General features: G+C 45.8%; 1 protein-coding gene across 11 annotated transcripts in view; it reads right to left on the bottom strand.

Annotated features, from left to right (window-relative positions):
• Dtnb (dystrobrevin beta) overlaps positions 1-17,921 on the bottom strand; it is a 212,287-nt gene that overhangs the window by 73,394 nt on the left and 120,972 nt on the right. For all 11 annotated transcript variants that reach the window (XM_076558737.1, XM_076558738.1, XM_076558742.1 and 8 more), the window contains exon 10: positions 242-319. In XM_076558737.1, the coding sequence (XP_076414852.1) occupies positions 242-319 (78 nt within the window). The remainder of the gene's footprint in view (positions 1-241; positions 320-17,921) is intronic.

Below are 17,921 nucleotides of genomic sequence, written 5' to 3'. Positions count from 1 at the left end.
GCTGCCTGTCACTGTGGTCTCTCCGCTGTGCACTGGCCAGAGCTGGACGTCAACAGCTGAATTATGAGTCAGAAGGGGCGGGAGGGTGAGGACAGAAAATGACATCAAGAGGATGTCAGTGGGGGTAGGAACGCCAGTCTTCCCGCCCAGTGGGACACTCTGCCCAAGCCCCGCTTCTGAAAGGGCAAGGGCATCAGCGGCACAAGTCCGCCCCCAGCTTCCAGGTACAAGACGGACCTACCTCTTGGTGGGAGTGGGCACTCCAGAGGACATGTGGCTGACCACGGTGTCGTTCATATTAGTCAGGGGGCGAGGAGGGCTGAAAGAAAGAGAGATTTGCATCACATTAGTAATTACCAGGGCTGGAGGAAACAAAAGAGGAGAGTCGGCAAAGGACCGGCTACCACGGTTCCTGATACATGCCGGGCCAGATGGCTGCGGGCTCAGAAATAGATTCTTCAGGCCTACATAAATTCAACAGGATGGGTTCTCACTCAAAGGCCCCAGCACTGAAGCTGGGGCAAACCGGGAAGGCGACAGATTATAAAGACATTACTTTGGAGCAGGGTGTATTGGGATATCCTAGAATTTAAGGCCAGCCTGGGCCAGTGAGTAGACTGCCTCACCCCCCCAACACATACAAAAGGGAAAAAAAAAGCTTATTTGGGGATGGAACTGCTTGCTCCTGCTGTGTAGTTTTCATACAAAAGAATATAAATCCACTCACTTGCTACTGTGCCCATTCTTTTGACGGTGGTGGGATACTGGGAATTGAATGCAACACCTTGAATATCCTAGGCAAGTGCTGTATCACTGAGCTATAGTACCATTCTGACTTGCTTTTAGTTTTTTGTTCATTCTTGTTTTTGTTCTTGAGCTCAGACTGGCTCAAGATGGAAATCCTTCTACCTCCACAGCCTGAGTGGCTGGCATACGCCACCAAGTCAGCTCATACTTTTAATTAATTTTAATCTGCTTTTTTTCTCCACCTTTAAAAATTACATGTGTGTGCGCGCGCGTGCACGTGAACACACATGTCTATGTGTGGTATGGGTGTGAGCATAGCGTCTTTTACCCATTGAGCCTCCCGTCTAGTATTCATGTCTGGTTTAAGGACAGGTCACGATGTCCACTTGTTACTTCCTCTGAGATTCAGTTAGTCACAGCTCATTGTTCTGTTATATTCAATTTGCAAACGTTTTATCAAAACATTTAAATTTCTTTTTTCTGAGACAGGGTGTCAGGTAGCCCAGGTCAGCATCAAACTTTCTGGGCTGCCTAGGATGACTCTGAATTCCTCCTGATCTCCTGCCCCTACCTCCTAAGTGCTGGGATGGTAGATGTGTGCCACCACACCAGACTCCGAAGTATTTGGTTCTTAAATACTAAATAAAAAATAAGACTGCTCATGCCTGGTATATGAACCTGGTCAAGAGCCCACGGCTAGGGAGATCGCAGGTCATGTGGAGAACCTATTAGTGTAGCTTTGCCAAATGGATGTCAGCTGCCTTCTAAATACATCTGCACTCAGAGACCAGCAAGAAGCTTCTTTGGGCAATGGGCAGCAGTTAATGGAAAAACTCCTAACTGATGGAAGAACTACTCCTGAGAGTGAGTGACTGCTGAGTGCTGGCCCCTGGACGGGCATCTGTATCACCTCATCCAAGGCTCCAGGAACACCACGAAAGAGAGAGCAGATGAATTCGAGAGCCAGTGGGCGGGAAAGAGTGCTGTGAAACAGTCTTCTGGACGCCGCATGCTGGCTCACTCACAAGCGCACTGCAGCTGTGGTTAGCAGAACGAGACCTGCCCAGAATCAGGCCGGTCAGCGTTTTCTCGTGGGTGGGAGAAGGGCTCAGGCTCATGAGACTTCATTCCTTTTTGAGGGACTGCTGGCAGTTTGTGGCTTTTGGGGAGAGGGGTGCCGCTGTCTTCAGGGGTGGTGCCGGCGATAAAGTCATCCAAGCTCCAGTAGGAAACACTCAGGTAGTTGCTGGGTCCTCCTCGCCTCCGAGACAGTGGCTTGCACGGAATGTTTTGAAGAAGCTACATCGGCACTGCCCCGTGATGGCGAGGGCACAGCTACTTGACTGTTTGGCAGGTTGCACACAGTACCTTCATGCAAAGGCTCTGGGGACTTAGTTTGGGGAGAGCCAGCGGGCCCAGAGGAAGAGAGAGAATCCTCTCTCTACATACCCATGCACCTCCAAACTTTCTTTACACTAATTCCATTTCTGAGTAAGGCACCTTTAAACAATTATTTCCCATTTAATGGAGGAAATCCAAAATGGAAAAGTGGATGCAAGAAGCAGATCTGGGGCATAGCCAGGCCTCTGTGTTTTGTTTTGTTTTGTTTTTTTAGGGCAGGGTCTCAGGGGACAGTCCAGGTTAGCTTCATGCTTCACCTTTCCAAGTGCTTTGATAAAAGGCCCAAGTCACAGTGCTTGGCTTAGACGCTGCTTGATGAGAGAAATATGCCTTCCCAGGCTAGATTTCAATTCTAAGCTATTCATCTGCCGTCCGGTCTCCAGACGAACATCTAAACCTGCAAGCTTGTTAATGCTAATGGCTGCACTGAGTTATAATCAATTAATCAATCGCTTTAGGTTGACTAATGAAGGGAGAAAATGGATAGATTAGCTTACTTCTAGTCCTAAATTTCTACTTTTGCCTCTGGGTCTTTTAAATCAATTGTCCTGCTTGAAACAAGGAGCCGATCCCTATAGAGGAACCAAGTCAGAGGAGCGGCAGTCCGCACTCTAAGGGCACCAGACACGCTGGTCAGGGACAGAGCAGGCTTGGCTTCTCGGGGTATTATTACTAGCGACCCACTTCTGAAATAAGGACATTTCACGTTGCTTTCAGAACTAATGTAGTTATCTGCTTTACTTCAATTTTAAAGATATCACTGCATCCATTTTCTTGTTGACACTCTCAGAGGAAATAAATACAGTCGAAAAAAATTTAATTTCTTGAACATGAGTACATATGACAAAATGTCATGATCTGTAGCATTGTGTTGGGTCTGATGCCAGAAGAGTCTTCATATCTCTTGGCAGATATCACAACCAACTATTTATTACCTTTTCACACAAAGAGAAGCCAGATACTCATGATTACATCATATTCTGGAAACTCCTCACACCACCGCCCCCCAGTCCACATCCTTTCTAGACATCTACCATATACTAAAGAGACAACTCGGCTTTACCGAACAATGAAATTGGAACTTGCAAATCTCAACAAGGTCCTCAAAACGGGATCACCACCAGAGCTGCAGGCCACTGGGAAAGCCAACGACACCGAAGCATTCTTAGGAAATGCCTCTTGGGGGCTGGAGAGAAGATTCAGTGGTTAAGAGCATTGACTGCTCTTCCAGAAGACCTGGGTTCAATTCCCAGCACCCACATGGTGGCTTACAACTGCCTGTAACTCCAGTTCCAGAGGACCTGACACCCTCTTTCGGCCTCTGCAGGTACCAGGCAGGCATGTGGTGCACAGACCTGCACACAGGCAAAACAGCCACACACATACCATAAAAAAATAATAGTTTCCTGTTTGCCAGTAGGATATCCACCCCCCAAATGAACAGATAGAAGCAGATCAGTGACGTAGGCAGAAGACGAAAATAATTTGCTAGTCAGGAAAAATGTCTGGCGTCTCTCCCTCTCCCTCTCTCCCTCTTTCTCTCTCTGTGGGGGAGGTGGGGGTGGAGAAGAGACACAGAGGTGTATATATACACATGTGTGCAAGCGTGCACACACGCAGATGCCGGGTAATGTTGGATGGCCTGCTCTACCATGCTGCACCTTATTCCCTGGAGACAAGGTCTCTTACTGAACTTAGAACTAGGCTGACAGCAAGCAGCCCCTGGGGTGGATCCTTCTGTCCCCCACAACCCTCACAACACTGGGGTTACAGGAACGTGTGTCCCCACCAACACGGCTTTTTATGTAGGTTCTGAGAGTTCAAACTCAGGCCTCAGGCTTGTGCAGCAAGCGTTCTTACCCACTGTGAGTAATTCCCCAGCCCCTGTGAGTCTTTTTGATTTTTGTTTGAGACAGAGTCTTGCAGTCATCCTGACTCAGCATCCTTTATGTTAGGAAGTTTGGATGGAACCCAGGACCCTGGGTATATTAGGCAAGTGCTCTATCACTGAACTACATCTATTATAGTTGTGGCCACACTGTCCAGTGCCTTTTTCTTTTCTTTTCTTTCTTTCATTTTTATTTTTTAAAAATATAGTGTTTCTCTGTAGCTTTGGCTTTCCTGGAACACACTCTGTAGACCAGGCTAGCTTTGAAATCACAGAGATCTGCCTGCCTCTGCCTCCAGAGTGCTGGGATTAAAGGCGTGCGCCACCACTACCTGGCTTATTTCTTTTTAACATTTATTTTTTGTGTGCATAACTGTCTGTGCACCACACATGTACCTGGTACCTAAGGAGGTCAGAAGAGGGTGTTGGATCCTCTGAAACTAGAGTTAGGGATGGTTGTGAGGCATCATGTGGGTGCTGGGAACCAAACCCAGGTCCTTTAGAAGAGCAGCTGGCGCTCTTAACCACTGAGCATCTATCTCTTCAGAGCCTTGTTGTCATTTTGTTTGTTTGCTTGGAGACAGGACCTCGCTATGTCGACCAGGCTGTCCTAGAACTTGCTCTGTAGACCAGGCTAGCCTTGAGCGCACAGAAACTCGGAGATCTGCTGCTTCTGCCTTGGAGTCGGGCTTCTCTTTTTATTTCTTAAAGGGTAAGAGGCATGTTTCCCGAGTGCATAGTCATAAAAGGTAAGACTCTATCTCAATAGTTAAGTACACATGTATGGGGACAGATGTGCAGTCCCAATGCCAAGGACAGAGTGAGGCGGAGCGAACAGACCCTGGGGGAAGATGAGAGTGTGCTCCTGCCCGAGGCGTCGAGGTGAAGTGACAGGGAGAAGGGCCTCCCGGGAACATGAAAACCATCACGTCACCCTAGACAGACGAGGCATAAAATAATTCAGGGCATACTGGGTTCAACACATTTGATTAGATCCAAAGACACCAGGGGGTAACGGGAAAGGCAGGTGATGGTCACGGCAAGGAGGAATCTTGGTCTCTCACTAGCTCAACAATTCTGAGTCCGTATAATAAGCTCCCAGTGGTTTGTTTCTGTCTGAGACAGGGTCTCCTACGTCACCCGGGTTGACCTCAAACTTCAAACTCTTCTCAGGCTCCTGAGGCTGGGATTTCAGGTGTGCAGCACCACATTCAGCCTGTATTAAGTATTTCCAACATGGAAAATGATGTGATCACAGTTGATTTTTTATTATTGTTTTAATTTGGTGGGTTTTATTTTTTGAGATAGGATCTCATGTAGCCCAGGCTAGCCTTAAATTCATAGTAACCAGGGGCTGGAAAGATAGCTCAATGGGTAAGAACACTTGTTCTTACAGAGGATCTGGGTTCAATTCTCAGCACCCACATGGCAACTACACAATCGTCCATAACTCACTCCAGTTCTAGGGAATCTGATGGCACAGTCATGCACATAGCACACACACATACATGAGATTTGCAAGTATGGCTACCTTGCCCAGGTTTTAAAAGATAAATGTAAGCTGGATATGGTGGCTCATGCCTATATCCCCAGTACTAGGGAGGCTGAGGCAAGATTACCTCCAATTTAAGCTAGCATGAACTCCATCAAGTTTAAGGCCAGCCTGGGCTACAGAGTAAAATCCCGTCTGGTAGAACTGCTCACCCAGGATGCGTAAAGCCCTGGGTCTGATCTCCAGTAATGGATTGAAGCAAACACCAAATAAGCAATGGGCGTGGTGGTCCAAATTTGTAAACCCAGCACTTAGAAGGTAACCTTGGCTACAGAGCCAGTTTGGGTTGGACTCAGCCTGGAATACATGGGTCCTGTCTCAAAAGGATAATGACACTTGCTGACTAGTCCCCTCTTTTTGCAGGGTGGTTGTACACAGAAACCACCTGGGAAGCTTTCTATAGGGCAAGATCGTAAAACCCTATCCTCAGTTGAGGGCATCTATCTGAGCGTCTATGTGTAGAACTCTGACACTCGCAGTGAAGACCTGTGAAATAGTTTGAGTATCTCCAGTTTCACAGCCTCCCAACATCCCTACCACCCCTTAGAAGGAAGTAAAGAAAACGTCATGGCTAATTCTGGATTATCTCCGCTCCTGTACTGTAAGAAATGTGTGTGGTATTTTTATCATCATCTTTCAAGTGCCAAGCATAGTACTCAGTAAGGATTTGCTGGTTGTGAGTCAGCACCATGTTGTGAACACAGAGCAGTGTAGAGAGCAGAGAATGTGTGAATTTAGCTTACGTCAAACTCTTGGTGAATGTTATATTTGGTAGATACATTTGCAGCTGGAGCAGGATTTCCCCATCCTTGTATTGGAAACTGGCATCTTCTGCTCTACTTAAATGGTCTGCCATTTCCCCTCTGTTTAATGTAATCTGTGACTCAGTGACAGAGACGGCAGGGCAGTGTGTCTTTAACAACAACAGCAACAACAGCAGCAATACTTACTGGGTGTTGAGCATGTACGTGTCTCAGTGGGGGTATTTTCCAGGGATTCTTATTTAAACCTTACATTTAAAAACGAAGGCATACAGAGCTGTAATGTTTTATTTATCTATTTTGAGATAAATATCTATTTGTAGCCTGGCTGTCCTGAAACTCTATGTAGACCAGGCTGGCTCCAAACTCACAGAGATCCACCTCCCTCTGCCACCCAAATGCTGGGATTAAAGGCGTGCGCCACTATGCTTGTCTAGAGCTATTAGGCGTTTGAGGTTACAAAGGCTAATTGTGAGACACTCAGGATTGCGGACCAGGGCAGCATGGCTCTCGCTATTCTCCATCCTGGTGGCCTGGTGCCTCTACTGCCTTTAAGCAACATGTTGATTTAAGGCTGGTATTTCAGTGGCTAAATTAAAACCAATCATGTGGGGCTGGAGAGTGGACTTGGCAATCACGGGTACTTGCTCCTCTTACAAAGGACTGGAGTTCATTTCCCAGCATCTATATCACGCCGCTCACAACGGCCTGCAGCTCCAACACCAGGGGATCCGATGCCCTCTTCGGGCCTCCTTGGGCAGCTGCATATACAAGCGCTCAGATACACAGACACAGTAAAAACAGAACAAAACTTCAGCTCACAGTTTCCGGAACCTTTTCAAAGGAGCAAGGGCAATGATGCTCCCAGAGTATGGCTCTCCATGACATCATCATGATGCGGTGGCGGTATTCTAAGTGCCTATCCCCAGGCAACACTTTTGTTTGCTTGTTTGTTTTCTGTTTCTTTGAACCAGGTCTTACTCTGCAGCCCAGGCTGGCTTGGAACCCCATATCCTAGCAGCCCACCCTTCAGAGGGTTGGAATTACAAAACAAGTGTGTGACAGACACCATTCCCAGTTCAGCTTCCGCTCAGTCACAAAGAAAACTATATGAAACAGAGTGACTCCCTTCCTTCAAAGAGTGCCTCTGATTTATTGAAGAGGACTTAAAAATCTAATCATAACATCAAAGCTCAACTAAATTCTTAATCTCAGTATAAGAGCTTAAGTAAATGTAGTGAGCCAGTTATCTGCCAGATTGCGGACTTAAAACCAACAAAAATTTAACAAAGGGCACATGACCATCGCTGAGAGTTACAGCTTGCTTTTTTTTTAAAGATGTTCTTTATTTTATGCATATGAGTGTTTGCCTACAATGTATGCATATGTACCACTTGCGTGCAGTGCCCATGGAGAGCAGGAGAGGCCACCAGATCCCCTGGAACTGGAGTTACAGAGGCCTGGGGGCCGCCATCTCAGTGCTAGGAATCCAACCTAGAATCCAACCTCTACGAGAGCAGCAGGGACTCTTGACTGCTGAACCATCCCTCCAGCCCATGCTTTGGCCTTCTGAATTTATGACGGTCTAGATGGGGATCCCTAACCAAGGACACGAACGCAGAGCATCTCTGTCACGGGAGCAAAACATGTACCTGGCGCTGCGGGCAAATGAAAGACAGAAGCTTGGGGCTGACTCCGAAGCCTGCCGGAGGAGTGAGAGCCCAGTTCCGTCAGGGACGCCCTTTTCCCCAGGGCCTGTAGACCGAAGCCCTCTGTAGGAAGTCAGAGTCTTGCACTGTTGGTGTGTGAATCCCCCCGCCCCGCCCCTTGCGGTTTTTTAGTTACAGACATTACGCTCACAGTACCACTACTCTTCACCTGGGCAGCCAGCTGTCAGCGTGCACTTGGGCATCTTTAATAGACTTTCTGGTCTCTTTGTTCCCGTTAGTGTGAAGGGGGACCCAAATGGCAAGCCTTTTATCCACTGAGACCGCAGCCCAAGCCCCAGCCCAACATCTGTTTCTTTCCACTTGGTCCTTATCCTCTCAAATTTATAAACCTATTATTCCTTTATCTCACAAATGGAAATAATAAATTGTCTAGAAAGAAAACCAGCTTATCATTATGGTAAAGAGAATTCTATTGCTCTGGTGGAACAGTAACACAAGCAGAGCCTCAAGTTCTTCTCATTGTTATGACTATTATTTCCTCACAGAATGCTCTGCCTGTAGGCAATAGCTACTGTAAGCATGGCTCATCTTATCTTCTTTGAATAGTGTGATGTTTTGCTACAAACTGCCTCCTATTACTCTAATAAGCTCTGCCAAAGCAAAGAAGTCTAACAATCAACTAAACCAGGCAAGGTGGCTCGTACCTTTAATCTCAGCTTTTGAGAGGCTGAGTGTTGTGTAGGAGGATGTGTAGTGATGGAGGAATATTGTGAATCTAATGCCAGCCTGGGTTACAGTAAGTTCCAGGCAGGACAGCCGATGCTAGAGAGACCTTATCTCAAAGAACTAAAACCAAACCAAAGCAAAGCAAAGCAAGACAACAATAAGCTAAAGCATCCTTTGATAATCATAAGGATAAAATATCAGAGGCTGGAGATGGATCAGCGGATAACAGCACTGGCTGTTCTTCAAGAGGACCCGGGTTCTATTCCCAGCACCCACAGACAGGGCAGCTCACAACTGTCTGTAACTCAAGTTCCAGGGGATCTGGCATCCTCACACAGACAAACATGCAGGAAAAACACCCATGCACACGAGAATAAATAAATCTCCCAAAAAATGTTTTCAGCAGTACTATAGTATAGCAAAAACACTATATGACTTATTTATCATTGGCGAGGTTTCTCTGACTTCCAGGAAGCACATTTTAACAGTCATCCATAGTGATTAACCCACAGAAGATATGTATCATTTCCAAATCAACTTCTAATCTAAACAGACTATAATTAACTTGTTAATCAATCAATGAGTAAATATGCCTCAATTGCTATTTCTAGTAGTTCAACATAACCACTTGTGATACAGATCTTATTTAATGAGTTTTTTTTTTCCAGGAAGGAAAAGGTTTAGCATATTAATTCTTAATTTTTTTAAAAACTATATTTAATTTCTTATTCTGTGTGTGTGCAGATATCAGATAACAGTTTGCCAGAGTTCTCTCCTTCCATCATGCAGGTCCCTGGGGTTAAACTCAGGTAGTCAGTTTTAGTAGCAAGTGCCCTTACCTGCTGAGTCAGCTCACAAGCCTCACACTAACTAACTTTGACAGGGAGGGGTGTTGAAACAGGCTCTCACTATGTAGCTTTGGCTGGCTTGGACCTTACTCTGTAGACCAGGCTGGTCTTAAACTCACAGAGATCTTCCTGCCTCTGCCTCCCGAGTGACGGGATTAAAGGTGTGCGCCACCCCTTACTATTTCTTATACCTTTCTTACACACTGCATCCAGAGACATGAAGAGGAACCTTTCTGTCTTTCTCTAGCTCAATGGTTCTCAACCTTCCTAATGCTAAGACCCTTTAAGATAGTTCCTCATGCTGTGGTGAAAATAAAATAATTTTGTTGCTACTTCATAACTGTAACTTTGCTACTGTTATGAACCGTAACGTAAATATCTGATATTCAAACCCCCCCAAACCGTGAAAGGGTCGTTCATCTCCAAAGGGGTCACGACCCACATGTTGAGAACCACTGCTCTAGCTCGAGAAAAGGGTCAAATTGTGAGATGAAACAATGAGCAAATGAACCACTCAAGAGTACTTCCTGTGCGTGTGGGATCTGATTTTGAGACAGAGTCTCACTCTGCAGGCCAAGCTGGTCTGAAACTATTAGAAAGCATTTTACTTCCACCTCCTCGGTGCTGGAACAACAGGAACGGGCCAGCACACCCAGTATCATTCATTCTGAGAAAGTGGTGCAGATCCCAAATACACAGAAACACACCATTTTACTTTAAAAACCTTTGCAGGATGCAGCTCTTCTTCCTTTATTACACTTAAGAGGAAGTTTATTATCACTTTACAGAAATATCAATTTTTTCCCCCTTAAGACAAAGCCTCACTGTGTAGCTCTGGCTGGCCTGGAACTTGCTATTTCAACCAGACTGGCCTTGAACTCATGGAGAACTACCTGCCTCTGTCTCCCAAGTGCTGGGATTAAAAGTGTATGCCAGCACTTCTGCTGAAACACCAACTTTCCTATTTAAGAAAATGTAGTCCAGCATGGTGACTCTTACCTGGAATCCCACCATTCAGGAGGCAGAGGCAGGAGACTCATTACCAGTTCCATGCCAACTGGAGCTATATATAGTGAGTTCCAGGCCAACCAAAATACCCTCTCCCCCACAAACAACAACAACAACAACAACAACAACACACACACACACACACACACACACACACACACACACACACACACGGGGAGGGGGGAAGCAGGTACAGAGAGAGAGAGACAGAAAGAAACAAAAAACAAAACACCTAACAAAACACCCCTGAAACAGCGTGACTTCAGAACAGAAGTGTATCACAGGAGAATGAGGGCGGTGGCCAAGGGTGGTGTGGGGGAACTGGATCCATTTTCAAACTCCCACAGAGTGCTGCCAGTCCTGAGTCAGCCACATTTGACTGTCTCAGGGGCCTTCTGGTGGAGGGCCACCCTGTGCTTTGTGCCTGCTCTCTCCCGGTGTGGGAACTAGAGTGACTCTGGACAGTGAAGCTCTTGGGGCCTGGCCAGCTGCCCTGTGTGGAGGGGCTGGTTGCCTCCGGGACCTGTCCCTAACTCCATTCCTACTCCAGGAAGACGCTCCATCCCGACTCCACTGAAGGCTTTCAGTGGATTAGCAGGTTCCACTGCTCTGTAAAGAACCTGACGACCCTTCCTAACTGCACGGTCTAAATGAGTGGTCCCTGCTGTATTCTCTCCCAACATCCAGATTTTTCTTTTTTAGTACTCACTATCGTTTGCAACTGCGTGTAACTAGTGTTTTATGTATCAGCTGCTTTTACTCAGAGTTTGTAAACCTCGCTATACTTATTTGTGTGGTTTTAGTGTGTCTACCCTTGCACTTCCACTGCACGTGGATGAGGTCAAGGTGTAACTTGCAGGAGTCGGTCCTCAGCTTCCCCTGTGTGGGCCCCAAGGATTGAACTCAGATCATTAGCCAGCCTTGGGAGCTGGCATTTTTATCTACTGGGCCATCTTGCTGGCCCAGGAGCTTGTCAACCTTTCGAGGGCAGGTTTCACTTCTCCATTTATCTGACTCACACTGCCTACTTAAAACCACGACTGGAACATGGTAGGAGCTCAAGAAATATCCGTTCAGCTAGGCAGGATGGAACACATCCTTGGCTACACAGAGGTTTAAAGGCCAGCCTGGGCTACAAGAGGCCCTGTCTCAAACAACAACAGCAACCACAACAAATCTGTGAAATAACGAGTCTCCTTCCTACCTGAATTTTTTATGATTCTACTTAACATTCTAACCAACTTCAAACAACATCCTATCTGAAACCCTAAAGTGCCAACTAGTGAAAGGTTCACCTGAACTGAATCTTAACGAGACAAATGTCTAGACAGGAGACTCAGGAAGGGTGTCAGGCAGGCCGTTTGAGAGGGCAAATATTCCAGAGTGGGAGAAGTCATAATGACTAGATAAAACTTTCGGAGAATCCCTGGACCCCTGGATGCAGCAGTACTCTGCATATACACCAAACACCTGCCAGACCACTCTGGTGGTGAAGTCACACCCGTGTGGTGTGACTTTTCCTGGAGAAACACCTACCCACCCCAGACAGGTTATCAAAGACCAAAGAGAGGATCCCACACACACGTCCAGGTGAACATGAACTTATGGGAATTACTTACAAAAGCATGTGTGATTTTTCTGAAACTGCATCCCGAAAAGCCCTATCTATCCCAGCATACTCTAGCATTCCCCAAATTAAGTGCAGCTGGGGCCAGATTGCATGAAACAAGACGGACTGAGTGGCCGGACTCTCAGGTAGGGTCTGATGACGTCCTTCTTCTCCTCGTTAATGTAACAGACCCAACCCTTCCAGGGTCTCATGAAGTAATTACAGTTGCTCTGATTTCAGGACGATAATGCCTTGCCACCCCCAGAAGACAAGGTTCCACGACTATAATTCCAGCACTCAGGAGGCTGTGACCAGAGGATCGTGAGTTTGAGACCAGCCTGGGATACACAGGGAGCTCCTTTCTGAAACAAAAACAAACAAAACCACACAGCGGCACCATACAATTAGATAAGAAAAAGAAATAAGAGATCCAGATCGAGAAGACGTAAGACTAGCTCTATTTTCAGATGACGTGATCTCACATGTAGAAAACCCTCAAAACTCACACAAAAGGACTATTAGAACTGAGCTCAGCACAGCTGCAGGACACAAGATCAATGAACAAAACATCAATTGTAAAGAATCAAAATGAAATTTAAAAAACAAATTCATTCACAATAGCACTAAAAAAAATAAAATGCCCATGATAAACTTCACCAAAGTGTAAGACTTGCATAAACTCTAAAACTATAAATTAAAGACAATCTAAATAAATGGAAAGATGCCTCTTGTCCATGAGTTGGAAAAACCTCCCTGCACTGACCTATGGATGGAATGCATCTCTGATCAACATCATAGGTGTCCTTTTCTGCAGAACCCAGTGGGCTGATTCCAATGGAAATGCAAGGGACATGGAAAAGCTAAAGCCAAAGCTGGATGACATGTAACCCCGGACTTCAGACGTAACACTTATTTCAATGTAGACCAGTTTGTTTTCTGTTCAGATATTCACTCAATGCTTAGCCCGACAAAACATAACCAACATTCCGAGTTACAGCTCCCTGTCTCGCCCGGGGTCCAGGTCAGAGTTCAGACACACACATACATAGGCACACATACACAGACATATAAGTGACTTCTTTAAAGCAGGGTCACCGCTGCAGACCCTCCAAGCAGCTCTACAGTACATCCAGTGGCCCAGCCCTTCTTTGAAAGAATCACTGGAATTTGCTGACATCTGCCACTGTTTTTCCTCTAACTTCATTTTGTGCTTCGGGAAGGCTAACCCTCCGCTGACTTTCTTTAACTCGGACGTCAGAACTTCAAGCTCTCCGCCTCCATCTCCGTCTCGCCATTCTATATTCTAATACTCTGGGTTTATCCGTCAGTGCATTAATTCTCTCCTTATTGATGGGTATTTTCTCTTATTGAGGTTTCTAGTACTTTTTCAGTTCTTAGTAGTTTGATTTGATTTCTCCAAGTTTTCTGCTACCTTTACAGTTTTATTTTAAACTCTTTGCAACACTTTCTGAGTTTATATTTGACAACCCAGACTCTTTGTGGGACTTGACCATGGTTTCTTTTACTTCTTATTCACACCAGTTTGTATTTTTCTGGTTTGGGGGGAAGCTCAGGTTCCTTGGAAGATTACCGAGAAGATTATTTGAGGCTAAAGTTTTTAAGGGCAATCCTTCAGAGAAGACTCAGGCTTCTGACGGGCGAACCAGAGAGCACCCCAAAAGAACAGTTCTCTTAATATATTTAAATTTTAATTAAATTTTTTTCCAGGCTGATGAGATGATTAAGCTGGTAAAGCACTGGCTATGCTAACTCGACAACCTGAGTTCATTTTCCAGAAGCCACACAACTGTGAGAAGAGAGGACCCGCCCTGCACAGCTAGCCTCTGGCCTCCACACGTGTGCCTGGCGTCCACATGCCTGCACTGGCAAATCATACACAAATAATTAAAGAGAAAACCTTGAATTAGTTTTTCTTACAAATATATGTTGTATGTTGAACATGCTCCCCCTCCCTTACACCCGATTCTCCTCCCTTTCCTCAAATTTCTTCCTCCTAAAAAGAACAGTTTTAAATGTAGGTTGCTTTTAGTGTGTGTGTGTGTGTGTGTGTGTGTGTGTGTGTCATGCCTTCCGCCTTGTTTGAGTTGGGATCTCTGTTCTTGTTCACTGTTGCATGTATTAAGCTGGCTGGCCTACAATCATCCGGCCATGTCTCTCTCCGGCTCTCTGTTTGGGGCATGCTGGTACTATATATAGACACTTGTGCTACTGCCTCTGGCTTTTTATTTGGGTTCTCAGAATCCAGACTGTCAGGCTTGCCAGCAAATACTTTACCCACCAAGCTATCTCCCCAGTCCTTAAGTATAGCTGCCTGCCTGCCTTCTGCCATGATGGTCATGGACTCTAATCCATACATGTGAAATGCACATACATATGCATAGGCACACATACACAGACATATAAGTGACTTATACTCGCTGCAGTTTCTGGCACCCACCAGGGGACTTGGAATGTACTCTTAGTGGTAAAGAGAAACTACTACAGACTGGGAGTTGTCTTGGGGCTCGTGGTGGTTTGAATGAGGATGGCCCCCAGAGGCTCATGTGTCTGAATGCTTGGTCCTCGGTTGGTAGAACTGTTTGGGAAGGATTAGGAGGTGTGGCCTTGTTGGAGGAGGGGTGTCAGTGGGGGTGGGCTTTGAGGTTTCAAAAGCCTGCACCATTCCCAGCTAGCCCCTGTTTCTGCTGTGTGCTTGCAAATGAGATGTGAGCTCTCCGCTTCTGCCCCAGCTCTACAGCTGCCTGCCTGCCTTCTGCCATGATGGTCATGGACTCTAATCCTCTGGGACCGTGAGCCCCAATAAGGTCTTTCTTCTGTACGTTTCCTCGATTATGGTGTCTCTTTGCAGTGATAGAAAAGTAACTAAGGCAGGGCTGGAACTGTGAGCCGCAATTTATAATAAATGAGAGAAACTTCTTTGGATGATGGAAATATCTAAAACCAGATGGTAGTGATGGTTATAAAATGATGTAAATTTAGGAAAAGTAATGTAACTTGCCAAAGTGAGCAAATTTTATGGTATGTAAATATTCTTTACTTATGAACTACATACTTAAAATTCTTTAAGATGATAATGTGTTTTAAAGTTTTTTTTTTTTAAATTTAATTGTATGGGTGTTTGTCTCTATGGATGTCTGTATACCATGGGTGTAGAGTACCCACAGAGGCCAAAAGGCAAAAGGATCCCCTGGTGATGAGGAACTTAGTTCAGATTCCCAGCACTCATGTAAAAACTGAGCACGACAGCACTTCCGTAACCCCAGTCCTGGGGCTGGACCAGGAGATAAGCAGATCCCTGGAGCTCACTAGCCAGTCTAGCTGAGAATTAATGTGGAGAACAACTAAGGAAGACACCTGGCATTAACCTCTACTCTCCATATGCACACACAAATGCGTAAACACACCTACATGCACACACCCATATGCAGGTTTATATAACACACACACACACACACACACACACACACACACACACACACACACACACACTTGAAAAGAGAAAGCAAAAGGTTGGAGAGATTACTTAGCAGTTCAAAGCATTGGCGGCTCTCCCAGAATACCCAGGTTCAATTCCCAGCACCCTTATGGCGGCTGACAATCTTCTGTAACTCTAGTTTCAAGGGACCTAACCCCTCTTCTTCTAGCCTCTGAGTGCACATGTGCACATGTGCAGACGTGCATGCAGGCAAACACCCACACATATAAATTTTAAAAAAAAAATTAAATGTCAAAAGAAGTTTTTTAAGAAGCCAAGGCATAATTTGTGGCCATGTGAGATTTAGAGTTTAAAAGTAGATGGTTTTGTGCGATCCGGTGTTAATATCTGAGAAGATCCCAAGAGCAGGGTGAGACCCGGCTGCTTGTAAACAATACCTTCCTAGGATTAAGCCCTGGCAGCTCTTAGTTTTACTGTACTACATAAAGTTGGGTCTCCTTAACGCACCACAATGAATACTTTGCTGTTCATGCGGCCATCTCTCTGTTACACACACACACACACACACACACACACACACACACACACACACACAGAAGTAACACAGATATACACTCACAGGTATGGGTTTGTGAGTGTATGCAAGTTCCTCCACCCCTACACACATACACACACTCAGGCTAAATCTTCCTCCTATTTCTAGAACTATGCTAGTTCACTATCTTCTGTGTTCAGTCTTGTTGGGAAGGTAGAGTTTTGGGACCAGCAGGCCAACTCTAAACTTAGAAGACAATGATTTAGGGACCTTCAGCCTGATCAGCTGCCAGGACAGGACTGTCTGGAACTCAGCCTCTAATGAGCCCTGTATGAACTGCTAGGTCTTCAAAGCCATCTCAACGCTGTGGAGACAGGTCAGAATCAGCTGTAATGTGGCCTGAGAGTCATGTCATGCCAGCTGTCCACTCTAGGCTGTATGAAAAGGGGAAATAAAAGCAACTTTTCTTCTTTCAGCAGGTGTGGTAATATTGTGTTCCCCAAAATATTGTGTACCCTAATAAACTTATCTGGGGTCAGAGAACAGAACAGCCATAATACTAAACATAGAGGTTAGGCAGTGGTAGCACATGCCTTTAATCCTAGCATTCCAGAGGCAGAGATCCTCTGGATCATTGTGAGTTCAAAGCCACACTGGAAACAGCCAGGCATGGTGACACACGCCTTTAATCCCAGGAAGTGATGGTAGAAAGCAGAAAAGGTATGTAAGATGTGAGGACCAGGAACTCGGCTGGTTAAGCATTTAGGCTTTTAGCAGCAGTTCAGCTGAGATCCATTCGGATGAGGACACAGAGGCTTCCAGTCTGAGGAAACAGGATCTGCTGAGGAACTGGCAAGGTGAGGTGGCTATGGCTTGTTCTGCCTTTCTGATCTTCCAGCGTTCACCCCAATACCCAGTGGCAAGTTTGTTTTTATTAATAAGGCCTTTTAAGATTCATGTTACAAACAGGTCAAATGGTATAAGCCCGAAATGTTGGGTGCTTGATGGAGCACTGTTGAGTTCCAAATCGTGCTACCAAGGGCACCATTTTCAAAATCATTAGAGCAAAACGTAAGACTTCTGTTAACTGGGAACGTCGAGCTGCACCACAGAACCAAAGGTCATAAGCGTTCAGAAAGAAGACTATGAAGAAGCACCAAGTGTTCAAAATTGTCAGTTTTCATTCATGCTTCCTTAAAAGCAGAGGATGGCAAGATTTTTCTATGAAGAATCAGACAATGAATGTTAGGGTTAGGGTGCGTCAGTTACAGCAACTCTATTCTGCCACTGTAACTGAAAACAGCTATAAACAAGATCCAGTGCCTGTGGATACCACCCTGTCGGCAGAGTGCTTTCGTAGGAGAAACGAAGTACTGGGTTTGATTCCCAGCACTACATGAACAAGGTATGGTGGTCCACGCCTGTGAAGCCAATAGTTGACAGGCAGAGACTGTATGATCAGAGGCCCAAGAAGATCATGGGGGGATAGCCGGGCGGCAGTGGCGCAACGCCTGTAATCCCAGCCCTTGGGAGGCAGAGGCAGGCGGATCTCTGTGAGTTCGAGGACAGCCTGGTCTACAGAGCGAGATCCAGGACAGGCACAAAGCTACACAGAGAAACCCTGTCTTGAAAAAAAAAGATCATGGGGCTGGGGAGATGTCTGGTTGGGAAAAATGTTTGCCATGCAAGCATGAGAGAGTAAAAACCCCAGAATTCACA

This window comes from Peromyscus maniculatus, chromosome 22, assembly GCF_049852395.1.
Source record: "Peromyscus maniculatus bairdii isolate BWxNUB_F1_BW_parent chromosome 22, HU_Pman_BW_mat_3.1, whole genome shotgun sequence".
Classification (NCBI taxonomy): Eukaryota; Metazoa; Chordata; class Mammalia; order Rodentia; family Cricetidae; genus Peromyscus; species Peromyscus maniculatus.
Note: the sequence above shows the minus strand (reverse complement) of the source record. Positions and strands in the feature narration are given on the sequence as shown.